At 41.3% G+C, this 19509-nt stretch overlaps 1 protein-coding gene across 4 annotated transcripts in view; it reads right to left on the reverse strand.

The window, feature by feature from the left end:
* Positions 1 to 19509, reverse strand: part of LOC140118211 (E3 SUMO-protein ligase RanBP2-like) — a 51314-nt gene that overhangs the window by 14937 nt on the left and 16868 nt on the right. For 3 of the 4 annotated variants that reach the window (XM_072135817.1, XM_072135816.1, XM_072135815.1), the window contains exons 16-21: positions 18833 to 19006; positions 18648 to 18731; positions 17356 to 17491; positions 14986 to 15080; positions 9810 to 14313; positions 1156 to 1326 (exon numbers count right to left, since the gene is read on the reverse strand). In XM_072135817.1, the coding sequence (XP_071991918.1) occupies positions 1156 to 1326; positions 9810 to 14313; positions 14986 to 15080; positions 17356 to 17491; positions 18648 to 18731; positions 18833 to 19006 (5164 nt within the window). Of the gene's footprint in view, positions 1 to 1155; positions 1327 to 8057; positions 8136 to 9809; positions 14314 to 14985; positions 15081 to 17355; positions 17492 to 18647; positions 18732 to 18832; positions 19007 to 19509 lie in introns of all 4 variants that reach the window. The other variant, XM_072135818.1, reaches the window with a different exon arrangement.

Below are 19509 nucleotides of genomic sequence, written 5' to 3' on the forward strand. Positions count from 1 at the left end.
GTAATAATTCCATATATAAGGCGCATCGGACTATAAGGCGCGGGTCGGGGGGCGTGGCGGAGGTCCGGGGGCGGAGCGGAGACCCGACGGGGCGAGACGCGATGCCGAGACGCGGGGAAGGTGGAGGATGGCAGCGGACCATACTTACATAGGTCCCCGCTACCGGAGACAGCAGATCTCCAGCGGGAACTGCGGACCGACGCGGCAGAAGTTGTTCGTGCCGCGTGGTCTGCAGTTCCCGCTGGAGATCTGCTGTCTCCGGTAGCGGGGACCTATGTAAGTAGGGTCCGCTGCCCTGCGCCATACATAGGGCGCACCGGACTATAAGGCGCACTTCGGATTTCTAAGGAAATCCAAGGCTTTTATGTGCGCCTTATAGTCCGGAAAATACGGTAATAATTACTCAAGTTTTTAAAGTTTAGTAACCCCACCACCCCCTCCCTCCGTTTTTAGATCCCCTTGGATGTCTGAATGCCAAGGTGGCCAATAGTTAATGCAATATACTGCTATACCACTATTCCGATCTTTGATTATAGCCTGCCTCCAGCCCGTAATAGAGCATAAATGTGCATTTATAGGAGCCTGCCAGCTGCCATGGCAACCACAGAAGAGTGCCATTTGGAAGTAATATAGCTGCGCCTGCATGACGACTGCAGAAGTTAACTGCAGGTATCCGCTGTAGGATACAGCAGACTGCCGGCCTGTATGGAGAACGAAGAGCCTATGAGCCTTCTCACTTTAGCCATAACCTCTTTATGACGTTTATATGCACTGCATAGGCAAGTGGTGGCGAACCTATGGCATGGGTGCCAGAGGTGGGGACTCAGCACCCTCTATATGGGCACCTGCGCCATCACCCCAGTGCAGTTTGCCAGACAGTACTCAAGGACTCTTGCAGTCCCAGGCAGCCCAGGACCCTAGAAAGAAACTACAATGATAATCCTTCTCCGTCTTTCTACCGTATTGGTGTCCTCGGGTGCCTATAAAATTTAAACCTGTGACAGAGCGGGGAGTTATAAGTTACTGCTTATATTGTCGCATTGGCACTTTGCGAAAAATATGTGGGTATTGGTTGTAGTCTAAAAGGTTTGCCATCACTAGCATAGGCAGTTCTTAAGCAGTTAAAAATAAACCATACACAAGTCTTGTAATTACCATCTATATCATTCTCATCGCTGACATATCCGGGCTTATTCTTGTAACAGAAGAACGTTGGAGGGAGGAGAAGCTTTTCTGCCAGAGTTCTCTGTTCTGAGGTCGGTGTTAATTCATACACGATCAACACATCTGAAGCGCTGTCACATCCACGATCACTGCTACTTTTGGCTAGAGGGTTATGGGAAAAAAAAAATATATATATATATTAATATTTGGTAATCAGGAACCTAATGCAGATCAAAGCATTCCCCATTAGTAAAAATGCACAAAAGGGAGTGTTAGGCAAGTAGTATGATGTTAAGAATTAGATTGGCAACAAAGATTAGTTAGATCCCAGGGCAGATCTTGTAGGCTAAAAAAAAAAAAAAAAAACGAAAAATCATGGAAAGACCAGAGGTGCATCAGAAGTGAATTAAATAATAATAATTAAGTAATAATTACTTAAGTAAATAATTAAGTCTAGTTAAAGATGATTAAAATGATTGTATTGTGTGCATGGTATATACACACATATCCAGACCAGCTTTCCTGTAAATAAAGTTTTGGGATAGGATGTCAAGCACTCAGATGCTAACAGGTTATGACAAGTGACTAAGACGGCCATAGAAGGGCAGGCATACGTCTGACGTGCTGGAGAGGAGGAGGGGTGACCCCTCCCCTCTCCGTAGAGATGCATGGAGTACAGGCGTGCACATGGGGAAGCATGGGGCCCCTTTTGTTTGTGTACACATCTAATGTTTTTCCTGAATCTTTATGGACATTTTAATGGATCTTTAATAAAGAGAAGTTTTTTACTGCAACTCCTCTCTTGCTGGTGCAGAAGGATTTCTTCTTTTCCTCCGTGTGTTACCGTATTGCGCCCTGCACCCATTGCGATCTATACGGACGTACGCATGTCATCCCCACACGTTTGTGTTAATACAGCCTAAGGCAGAATTCATCCGAACATGTGCAGAAACAGGTCACAGGCAAGGGGAATTTTGCAGCCCATTTTGGCCGCTTGAAGATGGGAGAGGAGAGTGCTGCTCACCCCTCCCATCTACAAAGGAGCTGGGTAGCCACTATCATATGCAGTACGGTCGCCGGGCTCCGTTACTGTGCAGTTAGACATGCCATAGACAATATACATCAATGGGGGCTGTAAGCTAGCTGCCGTTTTTTGGAGCTGCCACATACAGTGATGTGTATGAGGCTTTTATGTGTGAACCAATGTGCTAGCCCTAGACAGGGGATAACGCTGTACCTTGGTAGTTGCCATGCATGGCTGCTTAAAGCAGCGGCACTATTGGAACACTCCGGACAGAGCTAGTACCACCACAAGACCATAGCTCTGGGTCCCCAGAATGACCACAACAGAGCATGGGTTCCTCCCAGTCAGCCAAGAGTGCCAGTTTAACTGGAAACCCCCACTGAAATGCAGGTGATCCCACTGTCTTGTAAACCCAGTCACATTAACCCCAGTAGTATGTCGAACTGTAAAGTATTGTAATGCAAACTTCGGATTTGTATGTATCAAGTAACATTAAGTGAGAACACAAGAGTTAAGAAATATATCAACACTAAATTGTCACTAAATGTCTTGTTATAGGTCTGTGTAATATTTTTTGTAGCATGTTTGTCATCCTGTTACAAACACGTGTATTACAGACTATGAATTTCCCTTAAAGGGGACCTACCACCACGATTCTACCTATAAAAGGTAGAACGGGTGGTAGGTGGATAAATGGGACGTAAAGATAGCCCTTTTTGGGCTAATCCTTACGTCCCGGCTATCCTTTTGTAAACTTTAATCAGTTGATATGCTAATTTATTTAAGCGGCTACTGGGGCGTGGAGTAGCCGGACATGAGGCTACTAGTCGCGGCTACTCCACGCCCCAGTAGCCTTGTTCCTCCGCCTACCGGGTAATCTTCGGCACGCAGCTCCTCGTAGCTGCGCGCCCTCGTGCGAATATCCTGCGTTATGCGCAGGACGCAGGCCTACGGGTGCGCGGCCGTAGCTCCAAGGCCGCCGCTACTGCGCATGCGCAGACGCCGGGTGCTCGGACGAGGGCGCGCAGCTACGAGGTGCTGCGAGCCGAAGATTACATGGTAGGCGGAGGAACAAGGCTACTGGGGCGTGGAGTAGCCGCGACTAGTAGCCTCATGTCCGGCTACTCCACGCCCCAGTAGCCGCTTAATTAAATTAGCATATCAACTGATTAAATTTTACAAAAGGATAGCCGGGACGTAAGGATTAGCCCAAAAAGGGCTATCCTTACGTCCCATTCATCCACCTACCACCCGTTCTACCTTTAGAGGTAGAATCGTGGTGGTAGGTCCCCTTTAAGGGATCAATAAAGTATTATCTTACCTTAGATGCTAGAAGAGCAAAGAATCTCACAATGCAAAACTCAATGACTACAAGTCCATTAAAAATAGTATATTTATATATGGATGAGTGCTGGACAGCTTCTATAAAAATAATCCTCTAAAACTTGGAAGATTTACCTCGCAGAGATCTCCCACTTTTGAGAGAGTGCCAACATTATCCTCATAAGTCATTTTGAGGTGAAGGGGACCTCCCACACCTTTAATTACAAATGATCTCTACAATTACTAGAGCAATACCAATATTATATGCTCTATTATTTTTATACACTGCTCCCCATCCCCTTTTCTTGTCTTTCCTTTCCCCTGTTTTACTGTTTATTATGACACTATTTGCCCATGTATCCAACAAAACTGACTTGATTGTAAGGCACTTTTTTTTCCTCATTGAATGAAACTTCGCTGAAACTAAAGGTTGTAAGTTGGCCAGTTTCATCACAAAAGAACAAAACTCAGGACAACAGAACAAAAATCAGAAACATCTGTAACAAGCCAAATTAATACGCAAACCGATGCAAAACCCAAGTGGGTAACAAGTACAGGATAACCTGTCTCAAATAATAAAACAAAGACATACAATGTGCACCAAAACACCTAGATCAGTGGTGGTGAACCTATGGCACGGGTGCCAGAGGTGGCACTCAGCCATTTCTGTGGGCACTCAGACCATCACCCCAGGACAGAGTTCACCAAATAGGACCAAATCCACCAAGTCCCAGGCAACTTAAGAGATGCTGCTCTAAGCGCTATTTTAAAGCAAAACTTCATCGGCTGTTAGGAAATGCGGGAAAAGTGAGAAGGTGTTGAAATGACCTGCAATATCTTTGGAGGTCATCCTGCTGGACCAACCATTTTTCCTCTACAGAGGGGGCCTGGAAAGAAGCTACAATGATAGTCTGAATTTGCTCTCCTTCTTTAAACTGTATTGGCTGCCTCAGGGGGGCGATCAATTGAAAGATGTGGAAGAACAGGTAGCATTAAGTTACTGCTTAAAATGCCATGTTGGCACTTCACAGGAAAATAAGTGGATTTTGGGTGTAATTTGGGCACAGTCTCCAAAAGGTTCGCCATCACGGATCTAGATAAAGGACAGTGACATTTAATTCACTGGTTAGTCTCATCTCCCTAGGTATGGAAGGCGGTATTATTTAGCCTCCTTATCTGTCTGCCTTTCAGAAACACTTCTCACTTAGGCCCGTTGCCCACAAGCAAGTTTGTTCCAATGAACCGTTTCTGCTGCATTTACCAGACCAAACCAAAATCTACTGACAATATACAGATTCGTTCAGCATTGTAAATCTGGGAAGCACACAGAGCGAGTGTGTCACAAGAAACTCACTTGAGGGCAACCAGCCTTAAGGAGAAGGGAGCAGAGAACAGAGAAGCAGCTTTACTTAATGAAGCACTACAAATTTATGAAAGAAAAAATATTGAAGGTTTAGTTGTGCTTTAAACTATATTGAAAGGTGGATGTATAATATTTCAAATCATCATGTTAAAAGGGTATTCCCTCGAAGACAAGTTTCTTATATGTACCTCAGGATAACAAAAATAACCCCTAGACACAACCCTGTAACTTCTGTCTTAGGTCAGTCCACCATCTTGGATTTCTCTGAGAGATTGTGCAAATGAGATTTCTGTGTCTCTGCTCTGAGCCTGTAGCCCCCCTCCCTTGCACGGAGCTCAGAGACACATACACTGATTACTTCCTGCCAGCACATCCTGAGCAGAGAAATAGGGTGCAAACTACAAGGAGATAAGTGATCCGGGGCAAGGGGCAAGCAAATGGCTGAGAGACGTAGCAAAGCGCACAGTGTAACAGTGTAAAAGTCTCAGACTCTGTCTAATAGGCATCTCATGAATCTCTGATCAGTCTCATCTCTCTATGTGTCAGTGTGTTAGTACAATGTCAGTAGCCAGATAAAAGTGTACACCTTGTACCCTGATAATCTAACCACATTGTCACCCCACAGCAGCCTAGGGAACGATAGGAGCTAAAACAGGAATAAAACTGAGTAACATTGTAAAGTAAGGGGTTAAAATTATCTTTATTGTGTTATCACTAGGGGAATGAAATGTGAGAATTGTCTTTTGTGAGAAATCCCCTTTAAAGAGGTTTTGCAAATGTACAATAAGAATGATCTTTACATAGACCACTGCTATCAGATTATTGGTGGTCCAACAATTGGGAACCCCACCAAGAGGATTCACAGAGGAAAAGAAGGCGACAGACTCCACTATCTGTTATTTAGAAATAGGTGGTTGCAGTTTTCTTTCTCATCTTTGGAGGGTCGGGGAGTCCCCTAGCTGTTATTTGAAAAGTAATCAATAGTACATTTTTACTTGTATCAATGTGTTCTACGCATCACATTAAGTTCCATATTTTTGTGGGGGGCTTTTTTTTTGGGGGGGGAAGGGGCATTAGACTAGAATTAGAGTAGTACCGTGAAGGTAATGTATTAGAGGTATATATATATATATATATATATATACTGCACTGGAAAATTATTGCTATAGGTGTGTAAAGTAATGCACCCAACCATGTTGTCTGCCTTACAAATGTGTGACACAATGGGGCATTCTAAAAATATTCCTGAAGTATAGTCTGTTTGCCAAATTGTAGTAGACCTTGCCTTACTGCAGTGTAGCAATTGTAAGCATATGTGGAGGGCAAACTAAGGGGTGGGTTATTTTTCAGTGCTTGACCATAGCCCCTTAGCTCAGCGGAATGAAATTTGATGAATACTCTAGTTGGGAAAACCCTTTTAAATATACAAATATCCACAGAATAAATGATAGGTGGACCTATCCTGTGGACAAGTCTTAAATCCTTTTAAGCACAATGGACCCCTCAACAATCATCAATGCCTGACCCCACAAATGCTCTTCTGAGTAAACGGCAACATTTCAACCCAAAATCTTATAGAAAACAGTCAAGTAAATGCTATTTTGGATGCAAAGGAAGGCAAGTCCGCATCAATGCCAATGGATTAGGAATAGGATGTTCCAATACTATATATTGTCTACCTCATGCCACTCCAGTCAAAATAGGGTGCAAACGGTTAAAAATCTAAAATATTTTTAAAAAAGTACGGAACTAAAAATTAAATAAATAGAACCTCATAGTTATGGGCTAAACATCCAAACAAACTTGGCACTGTGGCCCAGTGGTTAAAGGAAATCAACCATCAAATTTGGACTTGATAAAGCAGCATCACTGAGGGTCAGTTCACCTCCGTTGGCTGCGTTTACTTTTTCAGATGCAGTTTTTAAAGAGGACCTGTCACCCATAAAAAAGCACTAGGAGCTGCTTACTAAAGTAAGCAACTCCTAGCGCTCTCAGATGCAGCAACGTTACACTACGAGCTTTATGGGAAGCCTCTTATAACGCTAGCAGATACTGCTGCGAAGTACAATAGGAAAACCGGAGGTGCTGCCTCTTCCTCGGACTGCCGTGCCCACTCCATAGGTCAGCGGGGACTATCTAGCTTCACGCAGCAGTCACCACCTCTAATTCCCACCCCCTCACGAATATGCCGGAACACTAAGAGCGAGGTCCGGCGTTCCTATCGTACTTCGCAGCAGTGTCTGCTAGCTTTACCGGAGTGTAAAACGGCTGCTCCTAGGGCTTTTTTTTAAATGGACGACAGGTCCTCTTTAAAGCCAAAAGCTGTTGTGGATTATAATGAGACGAGAACATATCTTGAGAGGCGATCCTCTTCCTTTCACTCCACTCCTGGTTTGGGCATCAATAACTGCATCTGAAAAAACTAAATGTGTGAATGTACCCGTAGGTCCTCAAGAGATTGAAAAAAACATGAACCTGTTGTGTGTAATTGATGGCACCTGGTTTTGGCTCACAGTACCAAGAAGGAAATAACTGAAGACCTAACTGAGATGTATAATGGGCCTTACAAGTCTGAGGATCACGATTAGGGATCTGTCTTTATATTTTTTTTATGGCCTCTGTAGTCCAAAAGTTAAGTTATAAAAATCTCAGGCAAATCTCAGCCTGAAATGTTCGGCTTCTACTCTCTAAACCTCAAGGAAACTTATATTACCAACTGTGGGGGGAGGGGATGATGCATGTATGAAGATGGAGCCTTGTGGGACTCGAAGCACTTCTGGCTCATTTAATTGTTTTTATAACTTGATTTTTGGACAAAAGAAGCCAAAAATAAAGGTTATAAAGACAGATATCTAATCGAGGTGCTCAGATGGGTATGCAAGTGACACTGGTTTATCATATGCAAATTTTATGATCAATTTCCTTTAGGGTTGGTTTAATGGATACCATGACCTTTACCCTAGAGTATGTGTAAGATAAGGAACAGGGATAAGTGTAACAATGACATCCTTAGTGTAGTAGAATATTTAAGGAAACAAGATCTGGACACAAAGGCAGTCTACAGACCCCAGCAAGCATGCAAGTTAACCATTTCCAATCATGTTTCCCCAAACAGCTACAACACACTGGTAGGAAGTGTGTGTGTCCAGCCAATGGCCAACACAGCACCGAGTGTTCAAATACCTTCCACGTCAGGTTTGGAGGGAGCTGTGCACGTCCAAAAGGCAGCAGGATTAGACTTAAAAAGACTAAAATTAAAGCCTACAAAACAAATGAAAAAACGGACGACTCAATGGGCCTGCAGGAGAGAATGAAAGTTTTGGGGAAGCAAAATCAAAATGAAACTTCCTCAAGCAGGAAGAATAAAAACATAAAAACCCATTTTTTGTCAAATACCAAAACGACATCAACAAAATAAAACTTAAAGTGAAAAAAGTGAATTCAACTGTACACAAGCTAAGCCTTTTTGACCTTTAACATGAAACCATTTCTGATCAAGACTAATAATCAGTGATACAATGGCCTAGAAATAGAATAACTTTCATCTGAAGTCCTTGTGCTCCCAAATGCCAAGATTGGCAACACTTGGCTGACTGTTAATTGTGGTATTGCCAAACAACCCTGACCTTTGTCACGCTCATCTTTTGGGGTTATTCCCCAGTAATGTCATTGTCCTTACATGGTAAGCGACATCCCCGGAGTCCCTCCCCTCCATCAGATGGAAACTATATGTCATATACTGAGCAGAGGCAACAACTACGCCTCCGTCTGCCAGTATAAGTCACAAAGTATGCTCAGCGGATACAACACATACTCTGAGTGTATACCATTAGCATGATGTGAACCCAGCCTAAAGCTGCAACCTTTGTGGCCAGGTGGGTAGAGCTCAATGTTTGCATTGCACATGAATAATCTGCAGTGAAAGTGTGTAGCTCTCCGCTAGAAAGCTGTAAAATCAGTCCTGATGAGAGTACTAGTAAACTCATTTCTGAAGCTAGTCCACGAGAAGTGTCTTCATCTGTCAATCACCATTTTTTTTTACTGAATAAAAAATAAATCTTCCTATATGCAGCATCATATCTACGGCAATTCAACCAAATTTTTGTAAATAATTGTATGAAAATATCAACTTACTTTAACAACACAAAGAGCTAAATAGAACCTACCCTTTATCTTCCAGTGGTCTGTCGGTTTCTTTAGACATGTCACTGGTTTAATTGTAAAATGTTAACTTTGTGGAAAGAATTAAGGAAGTTTTTTTTTTAGTTAATTTTTTTGTTGTGCTTTGTGTTCCTTTAAGATGCACAATATAACCATATTCCAGGCTGCTTTTAAATTAGAAGGCCTTAGATGACTTTAAATCAACAGATGAGCGATGGGTACTAGGATATAGCAGATTACTGTACCCATCTGAACAGGGCTGTTTAAGAGGAACTTGTCAGTAGGATTGGGGCTTTAGTGCAGCTTTTTTTTTTACTTACAGCTGTCTGTTGCTGCACTCCGGGAGGGAAAGGCAACACTGACTTAAAGGACATCTACCAACCAGATGAAAGACTGTATGCAAATGAGCCTGAGGGGCTCCAAGCTCCAACCCCTATGGAGCCTGGAGCCCCTCGGGCTCATTTGCATACAATCATTAATGCTGGTGGTAGATGCCCTTTAAGTCCACTTTGGCAACAACGGTATGGTTTAAAAATAATAAAAACCTCAAACCTCAACTTTATGAAGGTATGCTGGAGTTTTATGGGTACCAAAACCTACTTTTTTTAAATGCCCCAGATTAGAGGAGATATAAAAGTATACCATGGTCTTGCATTCTAGGTTTACGTTTAGTTCATCAAGATCAGAAATCATTATAAACAGAACCGTTCGAGCAGAGTTTGCAAGACAAGACATCAAATACAAACAAACAAGTGATAGAAGAAGAAACCTCACCTGGAACTGGAGCTTGCTTCTCTATTCGGGTAGACTCTGACGCAGAGGAGGAGACTGTGGGATTTTGCACAGCTTGTTGAGAGGTTTTCTGAGGAGCATCTACAGAATCTTTTGTATTACTAGGTGGTGTTGATGTAGGTTTTGATGGTTGTTTCTGTTCTTCAAAGGTCTTTGATGAATTAAAGCTGAAACCAAACATTGCTCCAGCTCCTGAAGGGCTCCCAAATGTGAAACCTTGCTTCTCTGTCCCAAAAATATTTTTCAGAGCATCAGATCCAAACACAAACTTAGGAGGGGACACCACTGCTGTGCATGGCTTATCGGCTGTGCATGACGTGTTAGATTCTACTTCTGAAGCAGTAGATGTTACAGATGGAAGATCTGTCCTCTCTCTTGTAGTTTCTTCCAAAATGGCCACAGCTGCCCTACCACATGGTGAGGCTTTTGGAGTTGTAACTCGAGATGAAAGTGGGGTGACCATACAATCATTACTTTGTGCAACTTTAGCATCTTCAAAAACTTCTTTGAATAAATCAGCAACTTCCTGAAGCTTGAAGCGTACAGCAAAGCACTCTATTTTACCTTCGCCTTCAGCAAAGTCATGTGCAGTCCATGCCCACTCTCTCTGAGAGCCAGCTTTCATGGGTTCAAGGTGTATATCAGGTGTTATACGATGGTTGGCACAGAGTTTCAACACCTGATCACGTCTCATCACTACTCGAGCAGATTTATTGTCAAAATTCTGTAAAATCTTCAAGTCTCCTATTCCCCTCTCTTTCCACTGATTAGCAGTTTTATCAAACCTGTAGAGCTTTGCTCTGTGGCAAAATAATGTCTCCTCATTTTCTTCACCACTGGTGACTTCTACTAAATCAGGTAACGGAACCACAGGCTCAAAGTACTGACCATCGCGCTCCTCCTCCTGCGTCACATCGGACTCATCGTCAGTACCCACAGACACCCTGCTCTGATTGATTTTGGTTGGAGACTTGCCAGGGCTTGGGGATGGTTGAAAACTAAAGTTAAAACCAGTTGTAGATTCACCAAATCTAAAGAGATTGCCTTTTTCAGGGCTACTTGCTAATGGTGATGCATACACAGAGTCATCCAAATTTCCATCAAGAGCACCTGCCCTCATGTCATAGTTATCCCACTCGTATGTAGCCTCTGTGTATTCAGGAGTTTTCTTAAGATGGTCTTCAGAATCGTTAGTATCCTCCTCGCCAGGTTTAGTCTGGTCAGTTAAGAAGGTTTTCAAGTCTTTTAGCCCGGTTTTCATTTCCTCTGCTTTCTTGATCAAGTGAGCCGTCCTTCCAGTATCTACAAGTTTATGAGGAGTCTGTAGAGGGATGTCCAACAGCAGACGCTGACACTCTTCAAATTTGTTCTTGAACTCCTCTGCCTGCTCTGGCGTTTTAAACTTTGCAGCAAGTTGTTCTAGTTTTGCATCCCCATCGGAATAATCATTAGCCATCCACATCCAGGCACGGTCTGAGCCAGACAAAGGTTTCAGGTTCATAGTTGTTGTGATGAGGTGGTTTGCACACACTTTCAGAACTTGTTCTCGTCGCATAAGCATTCTTAGCTTCCCGTTTGCCTCATTCTTAAGAATTTTCAGGTTACCAACACCTCGCTCTTTCCACTGGCTGATTTCTGCATCAAAACGGAATAATTTCACTCTCTGGGAATAAAGCACAGTCTCATCTTCTTCCCCTGTGACAAGTTCCACTTTGTCAGGAAGTTGCACAATGGGCTCAAAATGGATGTCATCCCGATCGTCTGTCTTATACAACTCTTCTAAAGTCTCTTGTTCAGAAGTTTTAGCTTCTTGTTTATCAGAAGCAAACAATTTTTCTCCTGCTCGTGAAAACCCCTTAAAATTTGGATCAGTTTTTCCAAAAGCAAAGCTGTCAGTGTGTTTTGAAAGATCAGCAAAAGAAAAGGTACTTGCCGTTGTTTGTCCAAATACCATTTCGCTACCTTTTTGTTTACCATCTTCAGCTTTTAGTCCAGTATCAGATGATTTAGAAATCACTTTGCCATCTCCCAAGGCACCCTTTGGATCAGTCGATTCTTCTTTCTTCAATTCATCTTTTCCACTTGACTCTGAAAGTCCAAACTTTAAAGAACCAGCATTAAAAGGCATTGTAAAGCTAAATCCCCCAGACTTTGTTTCCTCACTGCTACTTGGTGCTTTAAAACCAAAGGATGGTTTCTCATCACTGGTGCCAAACTTGAAGTCTTTTCCTGGGAAATTACATTTGAACCCTGTTGAAGGGGGCCCAAATGGCTCAGAACCCGTTTTTTGACTAAAGTTGAAGGAAGGTTTTGGGTCTGATGATAATGTTGCATTTTTTGCATTTGGATTCTGTGCCTTGCAGGAAACGCACTCTATTGCTGAACTGTCATTTCTAACAAGACACACAGAACAATCCCACTGTCCCTCTTTTATCTGAAACATTGCTTCCAGACTTCCATTTTGGAAGCTGAAGTTGGATGATGTATTTGGAGGAACTGTTACATTGCCTGTAGACTTTGCTTTTGGGTTATTACAAGAGACACACTTTGAAGCACTCACTTCATTACGGACCTCACTTACATCACAATCCCATTGCCCTTCCTTCTTTGCAAAGAGAGATCCAAAATCTTTTAATGGACCGGTATCAGAGGCCACAAATTTGAAAGATGAAGCAGTTGTTGTGATGGTCTGTGAACTGTTGGATGGGTTTGGAGCCTGGCATGCAATACATTTTTCAGCAGATGGCTTATTCAGTACCACACATTGGTCACAATACCACTCTCCATCTTTCTTTAAGAAGGCAGTGCCAAATGAATTGCCCTGTGTGCCTGGCACATTTTTTACCTCAGCAACAGGTTTTGATGTGAAAGACAATGCTGTTTTCCCATCTTTCTTGTTTAATGGTTGACATTTAATGCATTGCTTACTGGTCACGTCATTCTTTGTCGAGCACTTACTACATATCCACTGTTCTTTGCTCTTTGCAAGTTGCTCAACTGAAGACGATTTGCTGTCTAAAGTGTCTTTAGTAAATGAGAAAGCAGCTGCAGATATGCTTCTAGAACTTGCTCCAGTGTTAAGAGGTTTGATGTCTTTAGAAGTAGAGAGTGAACTTCTGCTGTTTGGATTCTGAGATTGACAAGAAACACAAGTAACGGAGGCATCTTTATTCTTTACAAGGCAGGTATCACACTGCCATTCTCCAGGTTTTAAACCAAACTGCAACTCAAGAGAAATTGGCTTTGACTTGATATCAGCTTTTGAAAAGTCTTTACCAGGTTGAGATGGGTTCTCCATACTTACTTCTGTAGCCTGGAGAAATTTTTGTGCTTCTTCAAATTTTGTCTTAAAGCGTGTGGCCTCCTCTACAGTCTTAAAACGAATTGCAAGTTGCTCAGGCTTGGGCATCTCGTCAGCATAATCAGATGCATGCCAAACATAGGATTTATCAGAACCAGCAAGTGGTTTAAGTTTCATGTCAGCATTAATGTAATGGTTAGCACATATCTTCAAAATTTGTTCTCTCCTCATTAGCAGCCGTATCTTGCCAGATACTCTATGTCTTAAAATTTTCACATTCCCCAAGCCTCTTTCTTTCCATTCTTTCGAATCCGCATCAAAACGAAAAAGTTTTGCACGGTTGCAAAACATTTCTTCCTCATCCTCTTCTCCGTTTTTCACTTCAATCTTCTCTGGTAATGGCACTACAGGTTCAAAATGGGGTCCATCCTCTTCAGCAACACAATCACTAGCAGACTCGTGACTTTGGTTGTGTTCTTCCCTTGGCATCACATCAAAAGAGGGAGGCACAAAGCCTTTCTTTGCAGAGTTTTGGAAGTTTAACACATTGTCCCCATGCCCAAACACTGCATTGCTTTTCTCTGGATTTGGAATAGTGCCATCACTGAAGGAGTTCACAAAGCTTTTCTCACCAAATCTGAACATGTTTCTAGAATCTGGGGTATTTTCAAAAGTAGCTGAAGGCTTTCCCTGGTCGGAAATAGTCTTATCTGATGTTAGCAGTCGCAGAAGACATTCATTCCCAGTACTTGGATGTGTAGGAGCTTGATTTGAGGTAAATGTGAAGTCTCCATCATTGGATTTAAAGTTTGAGTTAAACTTGAAGGTAGAAGAAGGAGTAGACTGCATTGCTGCAGTAAACTGAGGTGGTTTGGGTCCTTCACTTTGAACTGGCTGAGCAAAGTTATTCTTTCCGAAATCTATCTTAGGCCCATCAGATTTGGGTGGTTGGGATCCAAAAGGAGCTTTTGTAAAGTAGCCAGGCTCTGGTAGTGGTGGATTTGCAGTGTTTGGGGGTAAACTGTAGCTATAAAATTCATCAGGCTGAGGAGACAAGATGCCACCAGTTGCTGGAGATTCGAAACGTAGAGAGGCTCCAACCATGGCTGTATTCTGGACTGGAGGAGTATGCATGGGGTACATGTGCTGCTGAGTTGTCATTCTACTAACTGGATACACTGATGTCTGCAGGTTTAAAAAAAAAAAAAAAAAAAAAGTCATAAGAAACAGAATAAAATAAAAAACGAATTCTAAAATTGGCTGAAATAAATACTTTTGGGCTACAATTTTTTTTTTTATAAACTAAAATATCAGCAATGTCAGACAAAAGAAAATTATTTTTTGTACCATTTTAGCCAGTGGCTAGTAATGACCATTACTGGGGTGCCCCTCACTAAAAATATAAGCTTGTGATGGACACAAAAGTACAGCATATTACACTGATCACAGTACTGCGACTGTAACAAGCCAAGCACCTGTGTCCATTACAAGCCCATGGACAGGTCCCTATCCAATGTGAGTAAGCAATAAAAGTTTAAATTGAATGACCGCAAGGAGAGATCTAGGGAAACTATATAAAAAGGAACGCAATATAAAAAAAAAAAAAAAAATGGTCATTACTGTCGGTAGAATTCCACAGATTCAGTGGGATTGCTGGACAAGTTGTGAATAGTTGATTCTCATTGCTGGAAATCTTCACTTCTCACATGAATGGGGCTCTATGGTACCCCTGGCAGTCACATTGTGATGGTCATGTGATGGATATAGGTATATGGCGCGATACATCACTGTACTGCAGAATTGACCTTTCACAGAAAAATGCAGAATACTGATAAAATACTGATAAAATACTGGTACCTTGGTTGGAGTAACATTTGCCACTGGTCTGAGTAGTTGTTGTGGATTATATGCTGGTGACTGCGCATAGTAACCAGGATGAGCTGTTGTGGAGACTAAAGTAAAAAGCAGTAAAAAGAATTAGATTAAATGTTTTTACACAAACTTTGTAAGCAAAGTAATACATGTAGAAAACAAATGTGTTTTACTAGTAAGCCTATTAGGCAGACAGCCAGGCTCATTACAGTAGAACCCCAGTAGGAGTATATTAACCCCTTAACGCCGGAGCCACTTTTCACCTTCCCGACACAGCCCATTTTTTAAAATCTGCCCTGTGTCACTATAAGTGGTTATAACTTTGGAACGCTTTAACATATCCAAGCGATTTTAAAATTGTTTTCTCGTGACACTTTGTACTTCATGTTAGTTGAAAAATTTTGGTGGTATGTTTTGCATTTATTTATGAGAAAATCAGATATTTGGTGAAAATTTGGTAAAATTCTTGATTTTCGAACTTCAAAATGTTCTTCTTTTTCCATACATAGTCATAACAGCTAAAATACTTAATAACTTACATTCACAGAATGTCTAATTTATGTGGACATGGTTTTTTATGCATGCTCTTATTTTTGTAGGATGTTATGGGCCTTTGAACGTTAGGTGCGATTTTTCACATTTTCATAAAAAAAGCACAATCCTGCTATTGAGGGACCTGCTCAGGTTTCAAACCACTTTGAGAGGCCTAAATAAAAGTAAACCCCATAAATTACCCCATTATAGAAACTACACCCCTCAACGTACGTAAAACAACTTTTATGAAGTTTGTTAACCCTTTAATTGTTTTACAGGGGTTAAAACAAAATCGGATGCAATTTTGAAAGTAAAATTTTTTTGGCTAAATGAATGTGTTTTTCAAAAAATGTACAAATTCTCAGTGGATAAAATATCAAAACATTCCACAAAGTTTGATACCTAATCTCTCCCGCGTATAACAATACCCCATATGTGGTGGTAACCTGCTGTATGGGCACACGCCAGGGCATGGAGGGGAAGCTACACCATTCAGAGCAGATTATGCATTGTCACTTTTTATTGGCTATACAATCTTTATTTTTTTGGCAATTTGGACATATAAGGGCTTATTTTTTGCGACATGAGATGCACTTTACAAATACTTCATTTTAGTGTGTCATTAGCTTATTGATGAGATTTTATTAACTCTTGAATGTATGGGTGAAAAGAAAATTGTCAATTTTGGTTTACTTTCTTTTCGTATTTTCTGGGGGTCGTACACCGTACATTAAAAATACTATATTATCTTTATTCTACAGATCACTACGATTACGGTGATACCTCATTTATATAGTTTTTCATTTATTTTTACAATTTTACTGGATAAAAACTAATATAGAGGAAATCTCATTTGTTTTTGCATTACCTTCTTTTCGGAGATGTAACTAATATTTTTTGGTTGACAGCTAGTTTAGGGTTTATTTTTTTACGTGTTGAGTTGTTCTTTTCAGTGGTACCATTTTAGCGCACATAACTTTTTTTTATCACTATTTAGAACATTTTTGTGTAGAGATTTTATGAAAAATGTACATTTTTGGCATGTTTTTCGGGTTTTGTTTTTACGGCGTTCACCGAGCGGGTCCAATAATGTTTCTGAGTTATTGTGCGGATTGATACGGACGCGGCAATACCAAATATGTGTGGTTTTTGGGCTATTTTGTGTTTTTCACTTTATTGCATGTGTATAGGGAATATTTGTGTTTAGGCAACTTTTTAATTCTTTTTACTAAAAAAAGGTTTTATGTGACTTTTACAGGTTAGCTGCGCATGCTCAGTGTGTTACAGCCGGGTCGTGTCAGAAGGCAAGACCCAGCTCCCGGAGGAGGATCGCGCAGCCCCGGGGCAGCGATCGGAGGGGTTAAAACCTGCGATCGGAGAAATAATATATAGCCGACACCCGCAGCTTCTGGCCCCGCACCTCCCACCATCCAGTACTATTATGTCAAATGTCGGGAAGGGGTTAAAAAGACGAGAACTGCTGAAAGAATCTATTTGAAAAATCAGATGTTTCAGATATCAGAATTTGACAGCATTTGTATGAAAAACTGCCAATCCCATTTACTGATGAAAAGAATCTGCCAGATCATATCTTTGCATTTGTGTTATTTTACATGAGTCATCCGCTCTACCGTTTCAAATTATATTCATAACAGTCAGCTAGTGAATATGAGCAGAGACAAAACCACTACCAACAGACTGAAATGTCTTGTACATTATGCCAAGTAGGTCAACTTTACCCAAAACAGAAATTTAACATTCAAATAATCTGAATTCTAAAAAGGTATTCTTTTAGAAAAATAAATGAGATGTAAACCACACCTGTCAGTGGGTCATAATAACTCTGTGCTAAATGGAATCCATCAGTTGCTGTATCAGCACCAAATCCTTCAGCTGCCCAGCGCTGAGATGATACATTGGTGTTGGAACTATTCATTCTCAGCTCATGGACTTCTTTCTGTAAAAGTAAAATCAAAGATTATATTTTAAGTGTATTTTTATGTACCAGTGTATTATTGTTGACAGGTTAATAATTTATCTGGACCCATCAGCTAGTTAAAATATGTAATAAAGGATGAGGTCCTTCCATTGCATTTGAAAGGAACCTATCACCACGTTTCACAAATACAGATAGTTTCGGGTTTCCATAGAACACTAGTAACTGTCTGACACCCTTCGTTTAGCTAAAAATTGTTTTCCCTTACATCACCCTATATAAAACATTATGTTATATAGCGTGACATCAGAGCGGGCGTGTTCTGCTAAGCCGACTCCACCCATATACTTCTCCCCATGCCTTTTAAGTCTTTAGCACTTCATGTCATGTGACCAAGGTGATGTAACAGGACCTTAGATGATATCAGCAACATCCACACCATGTATGTATCTGATCTCATAAAGTCACACCATGTATCCATGGAGGATTTGGAGGTGTAGAAGTCCATGGTGGTGGCTGCGATTTCATGTGATCAGATACATGAGGTAGAGGCTGCAGATGTATGTAACAGGACCTTAGAGGACATCATTCTGGTCACATGATATAAAATGGCAAATGATGTAAAAGAGCTCTCAGAGTTTCATATACGGATGTTTTAATGAAGCCTTAATTTTGGGTAGGTTAATTTGCATGGCAGGTTCTATTTTAAGGATATTTACAATCAGTCCTCAGGACTTATTATAGCTCACTGCAACAATATAGAGTTATAAAATTATGCCAATTAGTCTTCATCAGAACGCCTCAGATCACCTTGTCTTTTAATTTACTTGCGCCACCCATTCCGATACAAGCCCTGCCCATCCACAGTCCAAAGAGCAGGTGACAGTGGGACGTATATCGGAACAGGGGGAGTGATTAAATTAAAAAAACTGGGTGCTCTGGAAAATTCAACCATCAGTCAAACTGATGGACATCTGCTAACAGACTGGCAAAGATCTGAGAGTGACAGCCAGAGAATAAAAGTGGTGAAAAACTTATTTATAGGTCTCCAAGAATGTATCCTTGATAGCTTGAGGTAATGATGGCCACAAGTTTGACAGGTCACATTATGGGGCGCTTGCCAAAATGGTCTGGATACAATGCAGCAACTTTACCCATTGAAAAATGCCAACTATACCTTCAAGGCTTCAACTTGCTGAACAAGTTTTTCAATTAGTGATTTTTGATCTTCAGCCCAGGGTGGTGGTGTTTTTGACAAAGACTGTAATATGAGAAAGAATACATTACATGAACATGAAACATACATGAACAAATGCAGGATCAAGAGTACATTTTATAACCAAATGAAGGCTACATCAATACCTTTTGTGCTTTGCTGGGAGACACAGAGAACTTTGTTGGAGAAGGAGTAGAATGCTTTATTGCAGAAGCAGACATGAAAGACTGTGTGTCTCTGAAATTCGGGCTATGGACTTCACCAAGATCTTTCTTCACTTCATCCAACATCTCTTCTACAGAATCAATAGGTACCGGAAGCTGGAACAGATGAAATAGGTAATCTGTTAGCAATCTGCAAGAAGTAAAAGTGCCAGGGTGTGCTGAGAAGCAGAATATTTCAGCTCCTTCCCTTCGCTGAGCTACAGTTCATCAGGTTAGCACACATAGTGCAGAGCGGACATGCCACAGTCCAAACCTACCCAGCCAATGAAGTCTGTAGCCATGTGATAAAAAATTGAACAATTCCTCTCGTCTTGGGCACCCCCCAGGTTCCCCAAAACAAAGGGAGACATACCCATCCATTCAAAACTAGGGGCCCACAACTAGGGCCAGAAAGATCACATGATCAGCTAGACAAGCTGCTATTGTGACAGAATTGACAGAGAAGGCATATTTCTAAGGTAAACGGTCTCATGTTACATAAATAATCTACCAAGAAAACCTCTTTATGGCAATGCATATATAGATATTTCCTATTAAAGTACTGAAAGTGAGGTTTAAAAGAAATCAACCACTTGAAAAAAAACAAAAACAACGGAATC

Source organism: Engystomops pustulosus, chromosome 2 (assembly GCF_040894005.1).
Source record: "Engystomops pustulosus chromosome 2, aEngPut4.maternal, whole genome shotgun sequence".
NCBI lineage: Eukaryota > Metazoa > Chordata > Amphibia > Anura > Leptodactylidae > Engystomops > Engystomops pustulosus.